We start from the raw sequence: 17,708 nt of genomic DNA on the forward strand, positions 1-17,708 counted from the left end.
ATTTACAGAATGACAAGACAGTTTGAGCCTGAGATAGTAAAACAGCAAATCACAACAAACATGTTCCACAATGAACCAAAACAACTAAAAAGTGTCAACACTGGGGTTCTATTTCATCCCTACTGACCACCAGAGGTGACCCCCTGGTTGCGGTGTTTCCGCTGGCTGCGGTGTTTCCACTGTGGTGGCACTTACGCAGGTTGCAGTGTTTCTGCACCACCAGGTTGCGGGGTTTCCGCCAGGTTGCGGTGTTTCCGCACCACCAGGTTGCGGTGGTTCTGCCAGGTTGCGGTGTTTCCGCAACCTGGTGTTTCCGCCAGGTTGTGGTGTTTCCGCCGGATTGCCACCGGGTAGCAGTGTGTCCGCTGGTGCGGTGTTACGCTATTGCGCTGTCTGCACTATTTGTGCGGTGGACTGCTCCGTGTTCTGCGCGAGCAGCAGCATAGCCTTCTGTTCTTGGTGCTAAGTAGAGGGCGTTGCTGTGCGGCCGGTGTTCCGGCCTGCCGTCCTGTCCTTTTCCCCACGCCTGTTGCTCGGTGTGTGGAGCTGCTCCCGTGGGAGCAGCGGTGCGATCGTTTTCCCCCGGCACCTACTTGGTTTGCCGTGCAGTCTGCGTATACGCCCCTTCCCTCGGCTTACCGCACCACCATCCCAGGCACCTGATACTCTGACTGATGGCAGCACTGCGGAGCAGTGAGGAGCAGGTGTCCCTGGTCGACTGTGTTTTTCCATTGTGGTGCTGCCTGGCTGCTAGCTTCCACTCTGCGTTTGCCGTGCATGGAAAACATGCAGGTTTGCGGCCCTCGAGGACTGGAGTTTGAGACCCCTGCTCTAGCTGGTGACGGCTGTGCTTCGCCTTTTCCCAGGCTTGTACGGACCCTACTTGTGGTGTTACGAGGCCAGCTTAGGGCGGTGGCTGCGGTTCCCGCCGGGGGGTCCAATCCCCTGCTGGGCGTAGCTTCGAATATCAGCATGTCTGGCTGATATCTCCACCTGGATGAAGGAACGCCACCTTCAGCTAAATCTGTCTAAGACTGAACTCATGGTCTTTCCAGCTTGTCCATCTGTCCAGCCTCAGATCAGTGTCCAACTTCACTCGAGCCTACTTGTGCCCACAAACTCAGCCAGAAGCCTGGGTGTCATGATTGATGACCAGCTGACCTTTAAGGTTCACATGGCCTCAGTTTCTCGGTCTTGTCGTTATGCCCTCTACAACATCAGGAAGATCAGACCCTTCCTGACCCAACAGACCACACAGCTTCTAGTTCAGGCTCTCATGATATCATGCATTGACTACTGCAACTCTCTTCTGGCGGGACTCCCTGCATGTACAGTCAAATCTCTACAGATGATCCAGAATGCAGCAGCACGTCTGGTCTTCAACCAGCCCAAAAGAGCTCATGTCACTCCTCTGTTCATCTCCCTTCATTGGCTTCCAGTTGCAGCCAGGATCAAATTCAAATCTCTCCTCCTGGCTTACAAAACGCTTACAAGAACGGCTCCGGCCTGCCTGGACTCCCTGATCCAGGTCTACTCTCCTTCACGCCCTCTTCGCTCTGCATGTGAGAGACATCTGGTGCTTCCAGCCCAGCTCGGCTCTAAATCTCTTGCCAGACTCTTCTCCTCTGTTGTTCCCAAATGGTGGAACGAACTACCTAACTCGGTGCGTTCCGCCGAGTCTCTTTTTACTTTCAAGAGACAATTGAAGACTCAATTGTTCAGAGAACACCTAGGGTCTTAATCCGACCCCATGTTCGGGGAAGAATAGATCAGGTGTTCTAAAACCCAGCACTTATGTACCACTGACTAAGTTGACACACACACACACACAAAAAAAAAAGGGGGGGTAGTGGCTCCTCTTCTGCAACTTGATGGCAACTCCCTTGACCAATTGCACTTGAAGTAATTGAAGCATTTACTAATGGTTTCTTTCTTTCTTATGTCTATATTCTTGCTTGTGTTGTACGTCGCTTTGGACAAAAGCGTCTGCTAAATGAAATTGTAGAATTGTAGAATTGTAGCTTCAGCCGGGCTTCATGGGCAAGCCCGTCTGGTGATGGCAGGCCTCCCAGTGGCGTTGCGGAAGGTTGGCGTCCTGTCTGGCCGGCCTGCAGGTTGTGTGCCTGCAGGGGCCTCAATGCGCTGATGGACTCCCTCTCCTGTTGGAATCCTCCACCAGGGGGGTGGTGCCTCCATGGGGGATATGTGCGCTGGGGGTTGCTTAGGAGGTGGCCACTTTCCACCTAACCCCCCGAGAGCCGCTGGCCTCTGGGCCACGAGGCACTCGTGCACTCTTGGCCACAAGTCCTTCGTTGGACGTTCCTGCCGGCCCCTCTCCTTGGTCAACGCCCATCAGGGTGCTTTGGAGGGGCACACACACACACTGCTGCTGGTGGCCCCCTACTGGCCGGCGCGGGCTTGGTTTCCTCTGCTCCGCCGGTTGTTCCGCGGCAGACCATGGCGCCTTCCCAGCAGGAGGGTTCTGCTGTCTCAGCGTGGTGGCCGGGTGGGGCACCCCCGTCCTCACCGTTTCTGTCTTGTGCCTGGTGACTGAGGGGCCCAAGTCGCTGCTGTTCGGAGCCTGTCGGGCGAGCCGCCTCGGATGCTGGGGCGCCATCTACCGGCGGCTGTATGATAGTGGTGGAGGTTGGTTGCACAGTGGTGCAACAGCCATGGGGAGAACCCGGTGCCCTGCCCGGTCCCCCGTGGTCCTAGACTTTTGCAGTCTTTGAACGTAGCCCGGTCCCTGTTCACCCTGGGAGTGTATGTGGCGGCAGTGCCAGCCTGCCGTGCATGGTTGCAGGCGGCGCAATTGGGGACCACACTCTGGTGTGGGCTTTCCTCAGGGAGGCACAAGGCTCACACCCCCTGGAGCCCGCGGGCACCCACCTCGGATCTACATCTGGTGCTGGAGAGCTTGTGTCAGCCTCCCTTTCAACCTCTGGCAGCAGCAGAGCTGCAGTATGTGTTACGTAAGATGGCGTTTATGCTGGCCGTTACCACGGCGTAGCGTGTGAGGGACCTGCGCGCTCTGTCTATTCGCCCGGCATGCCTCCGGTGGCACCCGGATGGGGGCGCGCTGGCCAGAGCTCTTGTGTCTAGTTGGAGCTCTGAGAAGCTACATGGCTGCTGCGGCAGATGTGCGGACATCTGACCGGCCTGTTGTCTACTACGGAGGCCCTAGTCGGGCTCTGCTCTTTCCAGGCAGTGCCTGTCCCACTGGGTTGTGAACACTATTTGCCATCCCTATCAGTCTGCAGGGCGGCCGCTGCCCAAGGGTGTGCATTGCCACTCCACCAGGGCGGTGTCCACGCCATGGGTCGCCCTGAAAGGGGGTGCCCCTGGGCGAGCTATGGGCTGTCGCCATCGGGGCGATGCCTGACACCTTTTCCAGGTCCTACAGGTTGGCCATTGTGCCTCCGCATCTACTGCGGTTGGTACTGGGCCCTACAGAGCCTTTTCAGTGGGATTGGTCTCTGGGATTCCTCGTGACCAAGTTGGCATACATCATTCCAGTGCTTTCAGCACCGCCTCTGGCGGTCAGTAGGGATGAAATAGAACGAAAGTTACGAATGTAACAGATAAGATAGATAGATAAAAACTTTATTAATCTCCCAAGGGAGAAATTCCGGTGTCCAGCAGCACACAGATCATTCACATGCAAATAAATAACAACAGTACAATAAATATAAGTGCTCGGATTGTAATTGGTTTGGCTCAGGCACATCTGTTATACAGCCTGATTGCTGAGGGGATGAACGACCTCTTGAAGCGCTCAGTTCTGCAGCGCAATGACAGGAGCCTGTTACTCCGCTCACTTTTTTGAGCTGCAACTGTGTCGTGCAGTGGATGTTTGGAGTTCCTCAAGATACTCTGCATTAGAGCCCCCATCCTCCTCTCCAAGACTGCTAACTACGGTTCCATGAATCCCGGATGACCGCCAGAGCACTCTGTCACTCGGAATCCTCGTGGTCACGCGAGAACATTCTGTAGGAGATGATTGTGGGTGGAGCCCTGAACTTATACAGTTCCTGGGTCACCCAGGGGTCACGAGTGACTTTGTTGGTATACATACTTGAACTACGCATGCGCGAAGGGAACATTCCAGTGCTTTAAGCACCCTCTCTGACGGTCATCCGGGATTCATAGAACTGTAGTTACTTTCGTAACTTTCGATACTCAATCAGATGCACTTTAATAAACAGCAGAACTCTTTACCTCAATAACTTCTGCCTTTCTTAACAGACTCAACAGTGTTTTCATGGATAAACATGAAATAAAAAAGTCAAACTACTGAGAAAAGTCATTTCAAAAAAGGCTCAAAATATGCAACTTTAACTGAGTATCCACTCAATGAATAAATAACAGTCTTATTAAAGCTATTCGGTCACTGATTCAAGCATTAATCATCAGATAGAGAAAACATCCAGAGCATTTAAAAGTGCTTTCATGTAAAATATATCAAATTAAAAGTACAACTACTGAGAAATAGCTTTAAAAAAACTCAGTTTAGTCAGATATAGTTGAGAATCCTCACTGAATCTATCAAAACCAACACTGGACTATGGAGAAAACATTATTCTTCAGTAGCAGTATTCACAGACAAATTCAACAAAAACTTCAATATCCAAAGTCAGCTTTTGTTTTGATGACCTTCCCTGTAGGTAAATGACGCAAACCTCACTTCAATATTTGATGTAACTCTGAGTTTGGAGGAATCAATAGAAGAACTATTCATTTTTTTAATCTCCTGACAAGAGTCTGGCGTTTAGTAGACGTGCAGTGTGTGTGTGTGTGTGTGTGTTCAGTGTGTTTGTGTGTGTTCAGCTGAGCAGAGCTGAGAGGAAACACTCACAGGTACAGGTAGAGCTGTTCTCCTCACAGAGCTGCACCACAACTGGAGAGAGTTCTTCAACAGGAGCTGAAAAATACCCCAGAGTCTAGAGCTGCAGTCTTCTTCTGTGGTATAAATGATGAGTGTCAACCTGAATCATCGCCATCTACTGTTAGGGAGGATGAAGAAACCTTCAAGATCTTTTCCCTGGACTTTATTGCTTTATTGCTTTGTGAATTAGCTAATACAAAGAACAGGACGCCACCTCACAACACACTGTTGTGTGTGGGGAAAGCTTTATTGTCCCCTGCGACCCACTGAAAATGGACCTGTGACCCACTTTTGACTCGCAATCCACCAGTTGACAACCACAAATCAAAGTATTTTGATAGAAAGATGAATATTTACAACTGAGGTGCTTCAAGGCACTTATACAGAGGAGGATTGGGGCCACTGGGGGAAAAAAAAATATGTTCTGAGTTTTTTCTCAGAATTCTGACTTTAAACTCAGAACTCTGTCTTTTAAGTCAGAATTATGGGTACCTGCAGGGGACATTTTCAGTGGGCTACTGAGGTGTAGGAACAGGTGAGCAGTCACCACATCTGAGAATGACTGCATTTCTTCCTGTAACCGTAAAACCTCATGATTGGAAGCTCATTCAGATGGTGCAGATTGTTCCAGATTTAGTGAATTAAGGGAGAATTACAAAAATGGATGACACTTTTTTGAAATCACATTTAACAAATTGTGCACATAAAGCTGATGCAGACATACACTTTCACAGTGATTCAAAAAGTCTTGCACATGAAACTACCTCTTTAGGAATAAGACGGTAAATGCTGAAGAATACGAATTTTTTTAAAAATGTTTCCAAAATATAAATAAGCTGTTAGATATTTGTTTTGTTCATCTCGATATTTTTTAGAAGTCAAATTGGATAATTGTGTTGTTGCTAACTTAAAAAAGTGTCATATTTTACATTTAAAGTGAAGCTATGTTTTTAATGTTGTAGCCATTTTACAATTAATTTGTTTGTTTTTTCACATGTTTCAAAACTTACCGCTGCATCAACATCATTGACAGAGATACGAAATGAGTCTATCAAGTATATGGATTTTTTTGGTGAAAAGTTCACCTTGACACATGTTTGGAAACTCAACATTAATAGCCCGAAGTGAAACACTGATCCAATAAAATAGAAAAAGGTGACATGCTTTAGTTTATAAACTAGATAATTGTTCTTGAAATGTCACAATCCTCACCTCAAACTACAATATAGAACAGCGATTGAAACTTTTACTTACTCAGAACTTTATCACACTTATCAAGGGCCTAATTTATCCATCCATTTTTTCAGTCATTTAGTTCCACAATTGTTTTAAAATCTCACAGGCAAACAGCGTGACCTACAAAATAAGTAAAATGTGAACGAAAGCTGTCACTGAGAATCAGAAAGAAAAACAGGGCTGAAGGGTTCCAGTGTGAAGAGAACGAATTAGTTTTCTATCAAAGTGCTTTGCTCTTGTAACATGGACGAGAAAATATTTCAAACTTTTGAAACTAATCATGAGAGCCGATGTGTTTATTTCACGAGGGATTTGAGTTGATGTTATCTCGGCTCTGGCTTGTTCGGTTGGCCTTGCTGATGGCTTTTTGAGAGCGTATGATTTAGAAAAGTGAATTGTTTTAGTTAAAAATAGTCCTGACTTTGTGTTTTTACCAGCTTGGCTTGAAGCTTGAAATTGGCTCCAGCTTGTTGTGGAGAATTGAAGCGACCTTTGACTCCTTCAAAAATTGATTTGCATGTCGGCACATCCCATTAACTCAGACTTGGAGGGAGTGAATCACATAAGCTGAGTTTTCCATTACATCTCTGTTCAAACACACCACTTCTACATATCTATTGTTTTTAGCTTATAAACTCGGCTGGAATTTCATTTCCCCTTGCTGCAATTGTCTGTCATTTAGTCAGACACAACACAAACTAGCCGAACCAATTAAAAAGAAAACACACCCAGCTGTGCCTTAATATCCAAACATCCCGCAGGTTGGCTGGCTCTCCTGAGTGACACACTCACACTCAAACACACACACACACACACACACACACACACACACACACACCGAAGCTCAGGTGGCGGGAGATCGGCCGCTCCCCGGCTTAATAGCACGCTCGCTGATACAATCAATGAAACAAATCTGCCTCGCTGCGAGATAGAAATCTGAAATACAGCAAATAAATGCGGGCTCACAGGTAAGCACTCACACGCTGAACACACAGGACAGGTACCGTCTCTCTGTTTCGCGGCTCGTAATCACACCCAAACCGTAACCACATTCGGGCCTCACAGGATATTAAACCCCGGGACTGAGGGAGATAAACACATTTATCACACCCGCTTCCATGCTTTATCTCTGCTCGCCTCTTCGCGGTACACCGTTTGCTCTTTTCCTCTACCTTTCCTCGTTTCTTTAAAGCCCATATTTATTTAAAGCCCACAGCCAACGCAGATTTATGGCAGCTTAACAGGACATCCTGTTTTGCCCGTCCACACCAGCCATTACTTTCATTTCCTCCCCTCCTGACAACGACTCCACCTTCCACGCCATCGCCTCCTTCCATCTGCTCCCCCCTCCTCAGCTGCGCTTTTTCAATCCATTCTCAGTTTACTCCGTTTATCCTCCGCTGGCCTCTTTAAGTGTCTCGATCAGTTATCTTCCTCCTTCTCTTCCTCCCTTGAAGCAACCATTCTCCTATTAATCCACATCCATGATGTTCTAGTTGCCCCGTTGCTCTCTGGGTCGTGTGCGCGGCTGATTATGCAGGATGATGGAGCACGTATTATCAGCCAAGCCTGCCGCCCGAGAGATCCGTTCAACCCGGGTCCATTTCAACAGAGCGGCGCGCGGCTTTCTGAGGCCGAGGCTGAGCCAAGCGCGACCGAGTCGCCATCAGATGCTGGCTAAAACGGACAGAAGGGGCAGACAGCGGCTGTCATCCCTCAATAGGCTGACACTAAATGGCTAAATCAGTTTAAAGCTACTGTAACTAAACCCAGTGAGGGGAGCAGGAAGACTCCCAGCGGGTAGAAGGGAAGGAGGAAAGGACACGGTGAAGAATGACAGTAATCCCCCTCATTGTTCCAGCGCTGAGCCTCTCATTCTTTGTAAAACAAAGCAAGAGAAGATTTCTCTTTCTCTCATGTGCTACCAGGAAGATACACAACTCGCCATCACACACTTAAACTCTGGCTTTACTTTGTTTATGATTACACAGCTTACGTTTGCCTAACACTGAAAAAAAAAAAAAAAAAAAAAAAAAAACCCAACTTGTTCTTGGAGCAGGACTTTAGTTCACTTTGAAATGAAGATGCTCAAGACACACAGTGCAGCTATTCATTCTCTGGAAAGCTTCATCAGACTTAGGGTCGGTGGAAGCTCAAGAAAATCCCCTCTGGCAATGTGAGGGATCTGGGAAGTTGCCAATCACAAACACTCAGTCATATAAAGGCACTGATCAATGTCCGCGTATGCCTTTGAGCTGTGGGAAAACAGCAAAGGAGAGAAAGAACATGCAAACCCCACATGGAAACCCGGGGACAGACTCTCTGTGAGGCAAGAATGCAAACCACTACGCTGCAGTGCCGCCGTCAAAATGTCCCACAGCATCAGCAAACCGACGGTTTCCTCCAGTGTGAAGCCCTGAAGTCGTATCCTTCACAGCATTACATCAGCGGGCCGACGACAATGACGCAGAGGTTCGCGTTTATCCCTCCTGTCTCGCCCTTCGCCCGTGCGGCTGCTTTGTACTCAGAGCACATATCGATTTTACCCCGGTCACATTGATGGGAGACTTTTAATTTCCTAATGGAGCGCCCGCAGTGCGGCGGGCGGGTGTGTGTCGGGATAAAAGCACTGATAGGCCCATGAACACACACCGTGCGGATGCATGGTGGAGGTAAAACCTGTTAAAGAGGTGGAACAAGGTCAGAGCACGCCATTATGTAAGCCGAACAATACGGAGAAATGAGATGTTTCAAGTCTGACCCAACCACACTGAGGTTTAGGGTAATTATTTTTCCATGCTGTCTCTTGAATAATGGCGACTTTTGATGTAGGGATGAGTGTGATTATAGCTGCTATTGATAAAACTCATCCTGCTAACTGTTACTGATCTGTGCATAAAGCTGCGCAGCCATCCACCGATGATTGATGGATTCATTTCAGCTAATTTCCCAACATAAACAGGAGCAGGCAGAGCGCTGCTACATGAAGTCGGCAGCCGCCTCGTCCGTGCTAATGCAAAACGCGGGCTTCCTCGATTTGTCTGTTCTGTCACAACAAATCACAGGATCAATCAATGTGAGCAAAAAAATTTACATAAAGCCGGTTATATCAAAGAGATTAAAATTTTGTGCCAGCTGGGAATCAGTTTAGATGTCATTCTTGGATGTGCCAGAATGAAATATACATGGATGAAATACATCCAAATCAATTTTACTACTGATGTGTGAAGATTTCAGAAATTAGATGAGAGGCCTGTGAAGGTTTCAGCTGCCTCATCAAATGGGCAAACACAGCTTCCACACGACTTCTCCATCAGTCCACATTATCTGCTTTATCAAGACTACAGCTGTGTGTGTGTGTGTGTGTGTGTGTGTGTGTGTGTGTGTGTGTGTGTGTGTGAGAAAAGATATATCCATAAATTAAAACTCACACAGACACAAGGACAGCATGGAAGCCCCACACAAAAAGGCCTTGTTGCTCATCAGATTTGAACCTTTTGTGAGGAGGACAGTGCAGGTTTAGATTTTTTTTTTGTTTCCATTCAAAATAATACATTTTTTTGAAACAAACAAACAAACACACACAAGACAGTTGAAAAAAAGACAGAATACTGAGTGGGATTGGCTTTTCTTGATTTTTTTTTTCATTATAAATTCTACACAGCTCCAACAAAATAAAAAGCATCATCACACCACAGAGGTCACAAACAGTGTACCACAAAATATACAGTATACAGTACAGAAAGAGAGAGAGTGAGAGAGAGAGACATAAAGCACTGAGAGACAAATAAAAACTAAAATAAAATTTAAAAAACCAAATCTCTCTGCTCTCAGTGAATGAAAAAGTGTGGGAAAAAGAAAAACTCAGTAGTTCCAAAATTAAGAAGCCCCCTTTCTAAAATAACAACTTTTACACCACAATATTTTTATATGAACAAGTCAAAAACAATCGTCCAGGATCATCAATCGATCTCCATCTGCGGCTACAGGTTTCCTAACAGTCAGTACGTTTATGGCAACATCAGCAGAGAGACACTGAAAAGAAAAAATGAGGCTTTTGGCTGCTAGTAGTGGTTTGGAGTGACCTTTTTTCAAAAAAGCAAAACAAAAAAACATATCAAGGCCATTCGTTCCAGTGTACAACAAAGTAAAAGAGCACATCAACCTGCTATCAAACCTTTTTGGCCCACCGACAGTGTAGGGGAGGAACAAAAATGCCAGTATAAAGTACCTAAATCACAGAAACGCTCCTGCTGTGACACTCGAAAACTATTTCATTTGGTAAAAATAAAAGTTACATCACAAACTCCAGCAGCAAAACCCACATCCCTCCCACGCCTGTCTGAGCCTCCGCCGCTTCAGCCCGGAGTGAGCCCGTCTGCGGCCGTCATTTCTCCAAAACAGGCGAATCTGTTGCTGCTGCCGATGAAAGGCTCATTTTGCTGTCATGGGAGAACAACTGCGCAGCGGGCCGCTGGTTGAGATTGTCGAACGTTTCACCAAAATTCCACCAATTTCACAGTGAACGCTGATGATAATTGGGCTGTCTGAGCCGAGCCGCCATGTGCTCATGGGGATAGTTTCTCACCTTTCTGTTCTCTACTCTGGATTTTTGCCCCAGAGTAGAGAACAGAAAGGCAAAGAAACCCCCCCCCAAAAAAGAAACTGTGGCAATTATAGTCAACAGCTTGGTAACAGCAGACACCGCTGGACTCTACATAACGCACTGTGCTCCTACCGCATGATGGACAGGTTCACCAATATTTGAATTTAAAGTAAATAACAGGAAACACAGAAAGACAAGCAAACAAATCGGTGCACTGACTTAACGTACATGTGTCCTGGAAACGCTGAGAACAAATTTGTACAATGCGATAAGCCTGCTTGTTTGGCAGCATATTATCTGGATATAAAAGGCAAGCAATTTTGGAGAAAGGATTGACGTTATTAAATGTCTCAGTGGCTCTCACTGAAACCTAATTAGGAATATCGAAAAAAGGAGAAAAAAAAAAAACATTCACAGGTGGCAAAAATGCAATTATAAACAGCACTAAAGCAAACACAGAGCTTCTTTGAGCAAAAATGTTACAGCTGTGAGTGCCGAACAGTGTGCTCGGGGATTAAATATTGTGAGCGTAAATCATCACTTGTTATTGAGGTGAATCAAACAGGAGAACAGAATGTTGTATTTCCACTGGCTGAGAAGAAGAATTTGAAGAGCGGACTCCAACGCAGCAAAGATGTTCAGTGATTCGTTTGAATGCAGACTAATTCAAAAGTGTGACCTAACTGTGTTTTTATGGCATTTTTCTGTTTCATTGGCAGCATGTAAGAAAACTTCTGGTGTTGAATGTCTGCCAAGGCTTCACTGGACGTCCCCGTACTGCTTGAGGAGTCCAACACAGATTTGATTGGTGAAAGAAAACTAAACAAAACAACAAAGTAATCCAGTGACGACACAATCAGATTGTGCACATGTATCATTAGAAACTGGGACTAGCACGAGATGGACGGAGCTTAAACGATAAACTCCAGACATCTGGTGTTATCCGGGTTTTAAAACGAGCATGAACAAGACCGAGCATGGTGTCAAACCCCCAACCCCCCCAAAGTCCCCAAAACAAAACCGACTCCCAGCTCCACCGCGGCTGCCCCCCTCCATCAGTCAAACGTAAAAAAGTTAGCCCTGCTGTCTTCATAGCTGTCATCCTCTTCCCTTCATCCCGATGTGAGTTACGTTCATTCACCTGGTGTTTATCACTGTCGGAGGGAAAAACACACAGAGACCAATAGCATGAGCAGGGTGTTGACTTTGGAACACTAAACAGCAAAACCAGATAAAAAAAGTCTTTAAAAGTCTTTTTTTTAATGCCTGAAAGCAATCGGACACAATTTCTTTTACATCACGAATCTATCCCCTTTAGACTTTTACTCACAGGCTATTCAACAGCTTATCAAGCGCTAATTAACTGTCCACAAACTCGCACGTAAAGATCCCAGCAGGGCATTAGCATTAACATTCAATTCAATCAATGAATAATTCACGTATTATATAACGCTGGATGAAACGTCCGGGATATTCTTGTTGCCTGGAAGTCATATATAATATGCGGTTTTATTTGTCCCGTTGTATTCCTTGCATTATTATGTCATGAGAATTTTTACACCTTCATTAAAAGTTGACAGGGAAGAGTTAAGGGCAGAACGTACAGAACGTTTTACAACAACAAATTGCTGCCAAATATATCACCGTTTGCCAGCGTTCGTTATTTAGCTGAAAGCATTATAAGCTTTCCTTGATATAGTGGAAATGAAATTAAATGTCTCTGTGGCTTGGTTGTAGCCTTTTTGGGCGACAGCCTACAGGGTGATATATTTTTAATGACTTCCCAGGAAAGAAACATTGCTTGATAGCGTACAGAGAAAGACTTTCACATCTTCTTGTTCCATCCATTTCAAAAGCAAAGGGAAATGTGTCTGCAGTTTTGCCGTAGCTCTGAAATGCCATTCAGTTTTCTGTCAGGGCTTCAAAAAAAAAAAAAAAAAAAAAAAAAATCACATAAAACAAGACTCGCTTCGACCTCCTTTCAAATTCAAGCTAAATATGCCACTACTATAAATTCCACGATGAAAAGTTTTATATTAGCGATGACTTCTGACAGCTGTCACGGTCGATCATTTGAACTGAAAGACTGTTTTCTCAAACCTGCTTTTGTTGAACTAAAACAGACTTTAGGCACTCGATCGGCACGACTGAGGCGTCTGAAGACATTTCTGAGACTTTTTCTCCTCTCACGCTGCTATGAAGAGGTAAATAAATGTCAGCAGGAGCGGCGTCGTTGTTGCTATAAAGCATAAGGAGGCTGCTCGTCCAGCTAGTTTGCTGCTTTTAAGTTATTCCTACAGCCTTCTACACCTTCAAATAGCCAGCCAAGCTGAACATATTCCCCACTGGAGGAAATCAAAACATGACTACAGGCGTAGAGGATCACTCATTCTTTCATGTCTGCAGCCCGAATTTCACATTTCTGGCAATAAACCCAGACAACATGAAGACTTTATTTCTATGAAAACATTTTTTCCCCCCATTCTTTGCGCCGCGCTGTCTTTGTTGACTGGTTGTTTTCGACTTGTTTCTGCATACAGAGAGCTTGTGCATTGATCATAAAGCCAGAAGTAGGAAACTGCTCCTAAACCTCTGCAAAGAAAAATGCACAAGTTACCTATTAGCTTATCTGAAGCTGGAGACCATTCTTGAACAGCTGGTACCCAATAAATAGACTGTCCAACCAATCAAATCAATTCAGAAACCAAACAATTATTTCATAAACAAGCTGATCAATCCATGAAGCAACTAATAAATCAACCTATTCACACTTGAAAATGAAAATTAAAACCTTTTCAAGCAAAACTTTAGACGATTTGTTTTGAATCAGTTGCTCTCTTTAATCACTGAATTGTTTCAGTCGGGTTTCAGGACTCTACACACCACAGAGACGTTATAGGAAAAAAAGCTCTAAAAGTCATCAGGGAAATCTTGACACTAATCGACTCTTACTCCTGGTACTACTTGACCCAAGTGCTACCTCCAAAACAACGAACTCCCAAATTGTTTTTAATAGACTGAGGGATCATACTGACCTGTCTGGAATGGTTTTAAAAAGGTTTGCCTCTTATCTTTCTGCTAGAACATTCTGTGATTAAAAGACAGGTTTTCAGTTCACTGTTATGCTGATGACACTTGACTCTCTGTGGCCGTGTCTTCCCATGACTCCATACTGTTGTTTGATTAGAGGACGCCTCACTGCGACCGGACTCACCTGTTCTGTGGGAGGTTTTCTGTTGAGGAGACCGGCCTCCTCGTTGGCCTTGTCAGTCTTCATCTCCACAACAATGTCATTATTCACCTCTCCACCGGCCCTGCGCAGAGAAACAGCATGAAAAGCTTTAGAGAAATTGGCGGAAAAGAAAGTGTAAGATGTGAATTTGTGCCAGATATGAGCAGCTGTCTGGCCGATTTCTGTTTTGACTCATTATCTTTTAAAGAGGAGAAGGACTTGGCAGTGAGGATGGATTTTTGTGGCATCTGGCATTAATAGGGAAGAGACTAATATTCTCTTTAGTGAACTTTTTAAGATTTTTGGCTGTTTAATTGCTACTTAACTTTAATAACGTTCAGAAAAGATAAAACAGCCTTCCGCACTAATTAGGGTATTTTGATTGAGGAGACAGATGTGACAACACTTTCAGTGGCACGCTGCTCAAATTTTGGAAGTATAATCAGCCCGACGACATAAAAAAACGCCTTAAACAGCCATGAAAAATGAGAAAATAAGAAACCACATCTCAGGTTTGCTATTAGAACAGGTTCAAAAACCTCTGAAAAAAGTCTGTTTTTCTAACACTGCACAAAGCCAGTAAATATGGCTTTATTGAATATTATCATACGATAAACAAACACATTATTTTACCAATCATTGCGTAAAACTGCCAGAATTGCTTGTGGAATAATACAGAAATCAAAAGCTGAAAAACAGCCTCTTTTGACCAACAAGGAAACCAAGCACACCTCCTTTCAGGGGTTTTTAAAGTGTGGGAGGACAAACCTCCCTCACGCAGCTCGACCCCCCTCCCACATTCAATTTCCCAACCAAATGTTTTTCACTTCATGAGATATTTTTAAAAGGTGCTGGGATTCAGGGACAGTAACAGCATAACTCCGTGTGCTGGCTGAATGTTTTTATTTGAAATATGTGGTAAGCCTTTCTAAGATAGTCTACAGCTGTGATAAGTGTTTCACTCTAATTGTATGATTTTAATTACACTCTATTAACAAATTCAGTTCTAAAAATGTGTCAATTAAATAATTTACAGTTTCTACCCTTTGCTTTCTTTTTCAGAATTGTTCATAATTGACCTTGAATGCGCCGGACTTTCAGATTCTTAAATTTCTCGTGATGCTTCCTCCTTCATGTGTGCACAACTGTAAATGAACAAGTTGCTTCATCCATTCATGCATGGATTAAATATAAACTACAATAATGACTGACTTTTCCTAAAAAGAATGTGTTAAATTGAAAACAAACTGCTTTACTTCTGTCACCACCGATGCCTTCATGAGGCTTTTACTGAAACTCCTGCAGCAGAGGTTATTTTCCTCCTCCTTCACAAACAGCACCATGACAGGGAAATAACAGCGTGTGTGTGTGTGTTTTTTTTTAACACATACACATAGTGGTTATCAAATCACCAAGTTTATTACTGTCCACACTCATCCCATCTGTTCCCGTTGGCCCCGTCTCTCTACTCACACTTCCTTCTTGTTCTTCTTGCTGCAGGGCAGCTTGCTCCTCTTGTTCAGGAAGTAGATGAGGGCCACCAGCAGCAGCAGCAGCAGCACACAGACCACCACGGCGATCACCACCCCGCTGGAGCCTCCCTGCTGCTTGTCAGCTACAGGGCCGTAACGGAGGGGGGGGGAACGACACACGGAGGGAGGGGTGGAGGAGGCGGATGGATCGGTGGGACAGCGTGGGGAAATTTGAAGGAGGCGGGGGAGCGAGGGGGGAGGTGGGGGGCACGTAGGGAGGGGGATTGATCACAGTGCAGGCGGGGGGGGGGGGGATTTTAGTGGGGATTTTTTTTGATTGGTAAGAACGGGTGGCGGGGAGAGAGGCACCATGAGTGGTGTTTGATTTGCCCGGTGTGAGTGAAGAAGGAGGAGGAGGAGGAGGAGGTAAGAGGGGGGAAGGACGGTGATTTGATTTGGGGGTGCCATTTTGTGGGGAATGGGGTGAGGGCGGTGAAGGGAGGGGGTGGGGGACGGGGGGGGGACGGGAGGGTTCCAGGTAGAAGACATATAGATGGGTTGGAGAGGATAAGGGGCGGGGATTGGAGTGTGAGGTTAGTTTAACTTTTGAATGCGATGGCTGGAATGTGACGGGACCCAGCGGCAGGGCCTGAATCCTGACAGCTACAACCAGACAGCCGGACGAAGCAGAACAACACTGAGCATACTCACCATCCACCCACTCTTGTATCACTACCGTTGGGAGGACTTTATGGTTACTATAACTGGCACGGAGGATTTTAAAACATAAATTTAATCAACAGGTGCTTATATAAAAAGCGAACGCTCCTCAGCATGTAATATTAGCATGTTGTACCTCATTTCATTCATAGTTTGACAATACGACGGACTGTTTCTTGGCTGCGAGCTCCGACTTCCCGCCGTCTCCTCCGGTAGCCCGGTAACCTCACAGTAATGACGAGACTCCGGCGGTCCGCCGCGGCACTTCTGCTTTTCTTTTGTGGTAAAATTGATCTCAAAATGAGTTCAGCTGAGCTGAATTAAACAATGAGCGTGTCAAGATGAAGCATGCGGCCGGCGTTACGCTGTGAGGCGTCCTCACTGACAATAACAGGCCTGACTTGACCTCACATTGTATTAAACAAGCATTAAATTCTCTGATATTCCCTGAAAATGACACTACTTTGATTTGAGTCCATCAGTCCAACGAGACTGGCAAATTCAGGATAAAATTTCTGTCTCATCACCAAAAATAATTACTGGGGTTTAATCACATGTTCACGTATTTAATTATTTTATTATCGTTAAAATTGATGCAGAACTGGAACTATTTTTCTGTAACTTTATATATATAATAGCAATGCCTTATTTTGCATTTTATTTCAAAATATTCTTTTTACATAGCTGTTTTTGACCTAACAATACTGTAGGGGAACATTTTTTTTCTTACTTTATTTTTCAAATAGGGTCTTTTAGAAAAAAGTAAGAAAGTCAAGTTATAGATATAAATGTTCAAATATACAGTACATCAGATTTTTAAAAAAATTTTTTTTTGCTTTTTTCCTGACAATTTTATGACAAAATATGTGAAGAAACAAATAATTATTAAAGGTGCAACATAAAAGATCTTTTTCCGAAAAGCATGAAAAGAATGACAGAAGAGTGAAAAAAAACCAATGAAGTGAGCCTCGCTCGAATTCAGTGTTATCAAAAAAACAGATTAAAGCAAATATCTGCACTTAAAGATATAACGGTAAATAAAATGAGTCTGAAACTGGTTACTAAAAATTGAGAAATTTCCTACTCACTACTGCCACCGAAAGGGCAAACGTGGCCTCACACCAATCTTAAATACTGCACCTTTGAATTCTGAAGCTGAGGTCGAGTCCCTAAAAGTCCGTCCTCTCAACAACAGTAATACAAGTACAACAGATACACAAAAACATCAACTTTTGTTGGCACACAAATGCAATTAACTACTTAACTGTGTACGTGTGTGTGTGTGTGTGTGTGTGTGTGTGTGTGTGTGTGTGTGTGTGTGTGTGTGTGTGCACAGACAACAAAATCTACACACACACAGTAACTTACAGCTGCAGACGAACACCGTACACATGTGAGTAGGGTTAGCGATACAGACCTGACTTTAGCACAGGATTTCCAGAGAGCAGCACTTTGAGAGAAAGAGAGTTTCTCAGTCCCATAGCAGAGCAAAGCCACAACCACAACACACACCACGGAGAGCGTACGCACACAAAAAGGTTAATGGTTCACGCAGTT

General features: G+C 44.9%; 1 protein-coding gene across 3 annotated transcripts in view; it reads right to left on the minus strand.

Moving 5' to 3' along the window:
* Positions 1-9,737: 9,737 nt before the first annotated feature.
* The window catches only part of bcam (basal cell adhesion molecule (Lutheran blood group)), a 53,715-nt gene continuing 45,744 nt past the window's right edge, over positions 9,738-17,708 (minus strand). For 2 of the 3 annotated variants that reach the window (XM_030102048.1, XM_030102049.1), the window contains 3 exons: positions 15,433-15,574; positions 13,942-14,041; positions 9,738-11,881 (listed from right to left, as the gene is read on the minus strand). In XM_030102048.1, the coding sequence (XP_029957908.1) occupies positions 11,879-11,881; positions 13,942-14,041; positions 15,433-15,574 (245 nt within the window). In that variant the 3' untranslated portion in view covers positions 9,738-11,878. Of the gene's footprint in view, positions 11,882-13,941; positions 14,042-15,432; positions 15,575-17,568; positions 17,602-17,708 lie in introns of all 3 variants that reach the window. The other variant, XM_030102047.1, reaches the window with a different exon arrangement.

The sequence above is a fragment of the Salarias fasciatus genome, chromosome 11 (assembly GCF_902148845.1).
Source record: "Salarias fasciatus chromosome 11, fSalaFa1.1, whole genome shotgun sequence".
Classification (NCBI taxonomy): Eukaryota; Metazoa; Chordata; class Actinopteri; order Blenniiformes; family Blenniidae; genus Salarias; species Salarias fasciatus.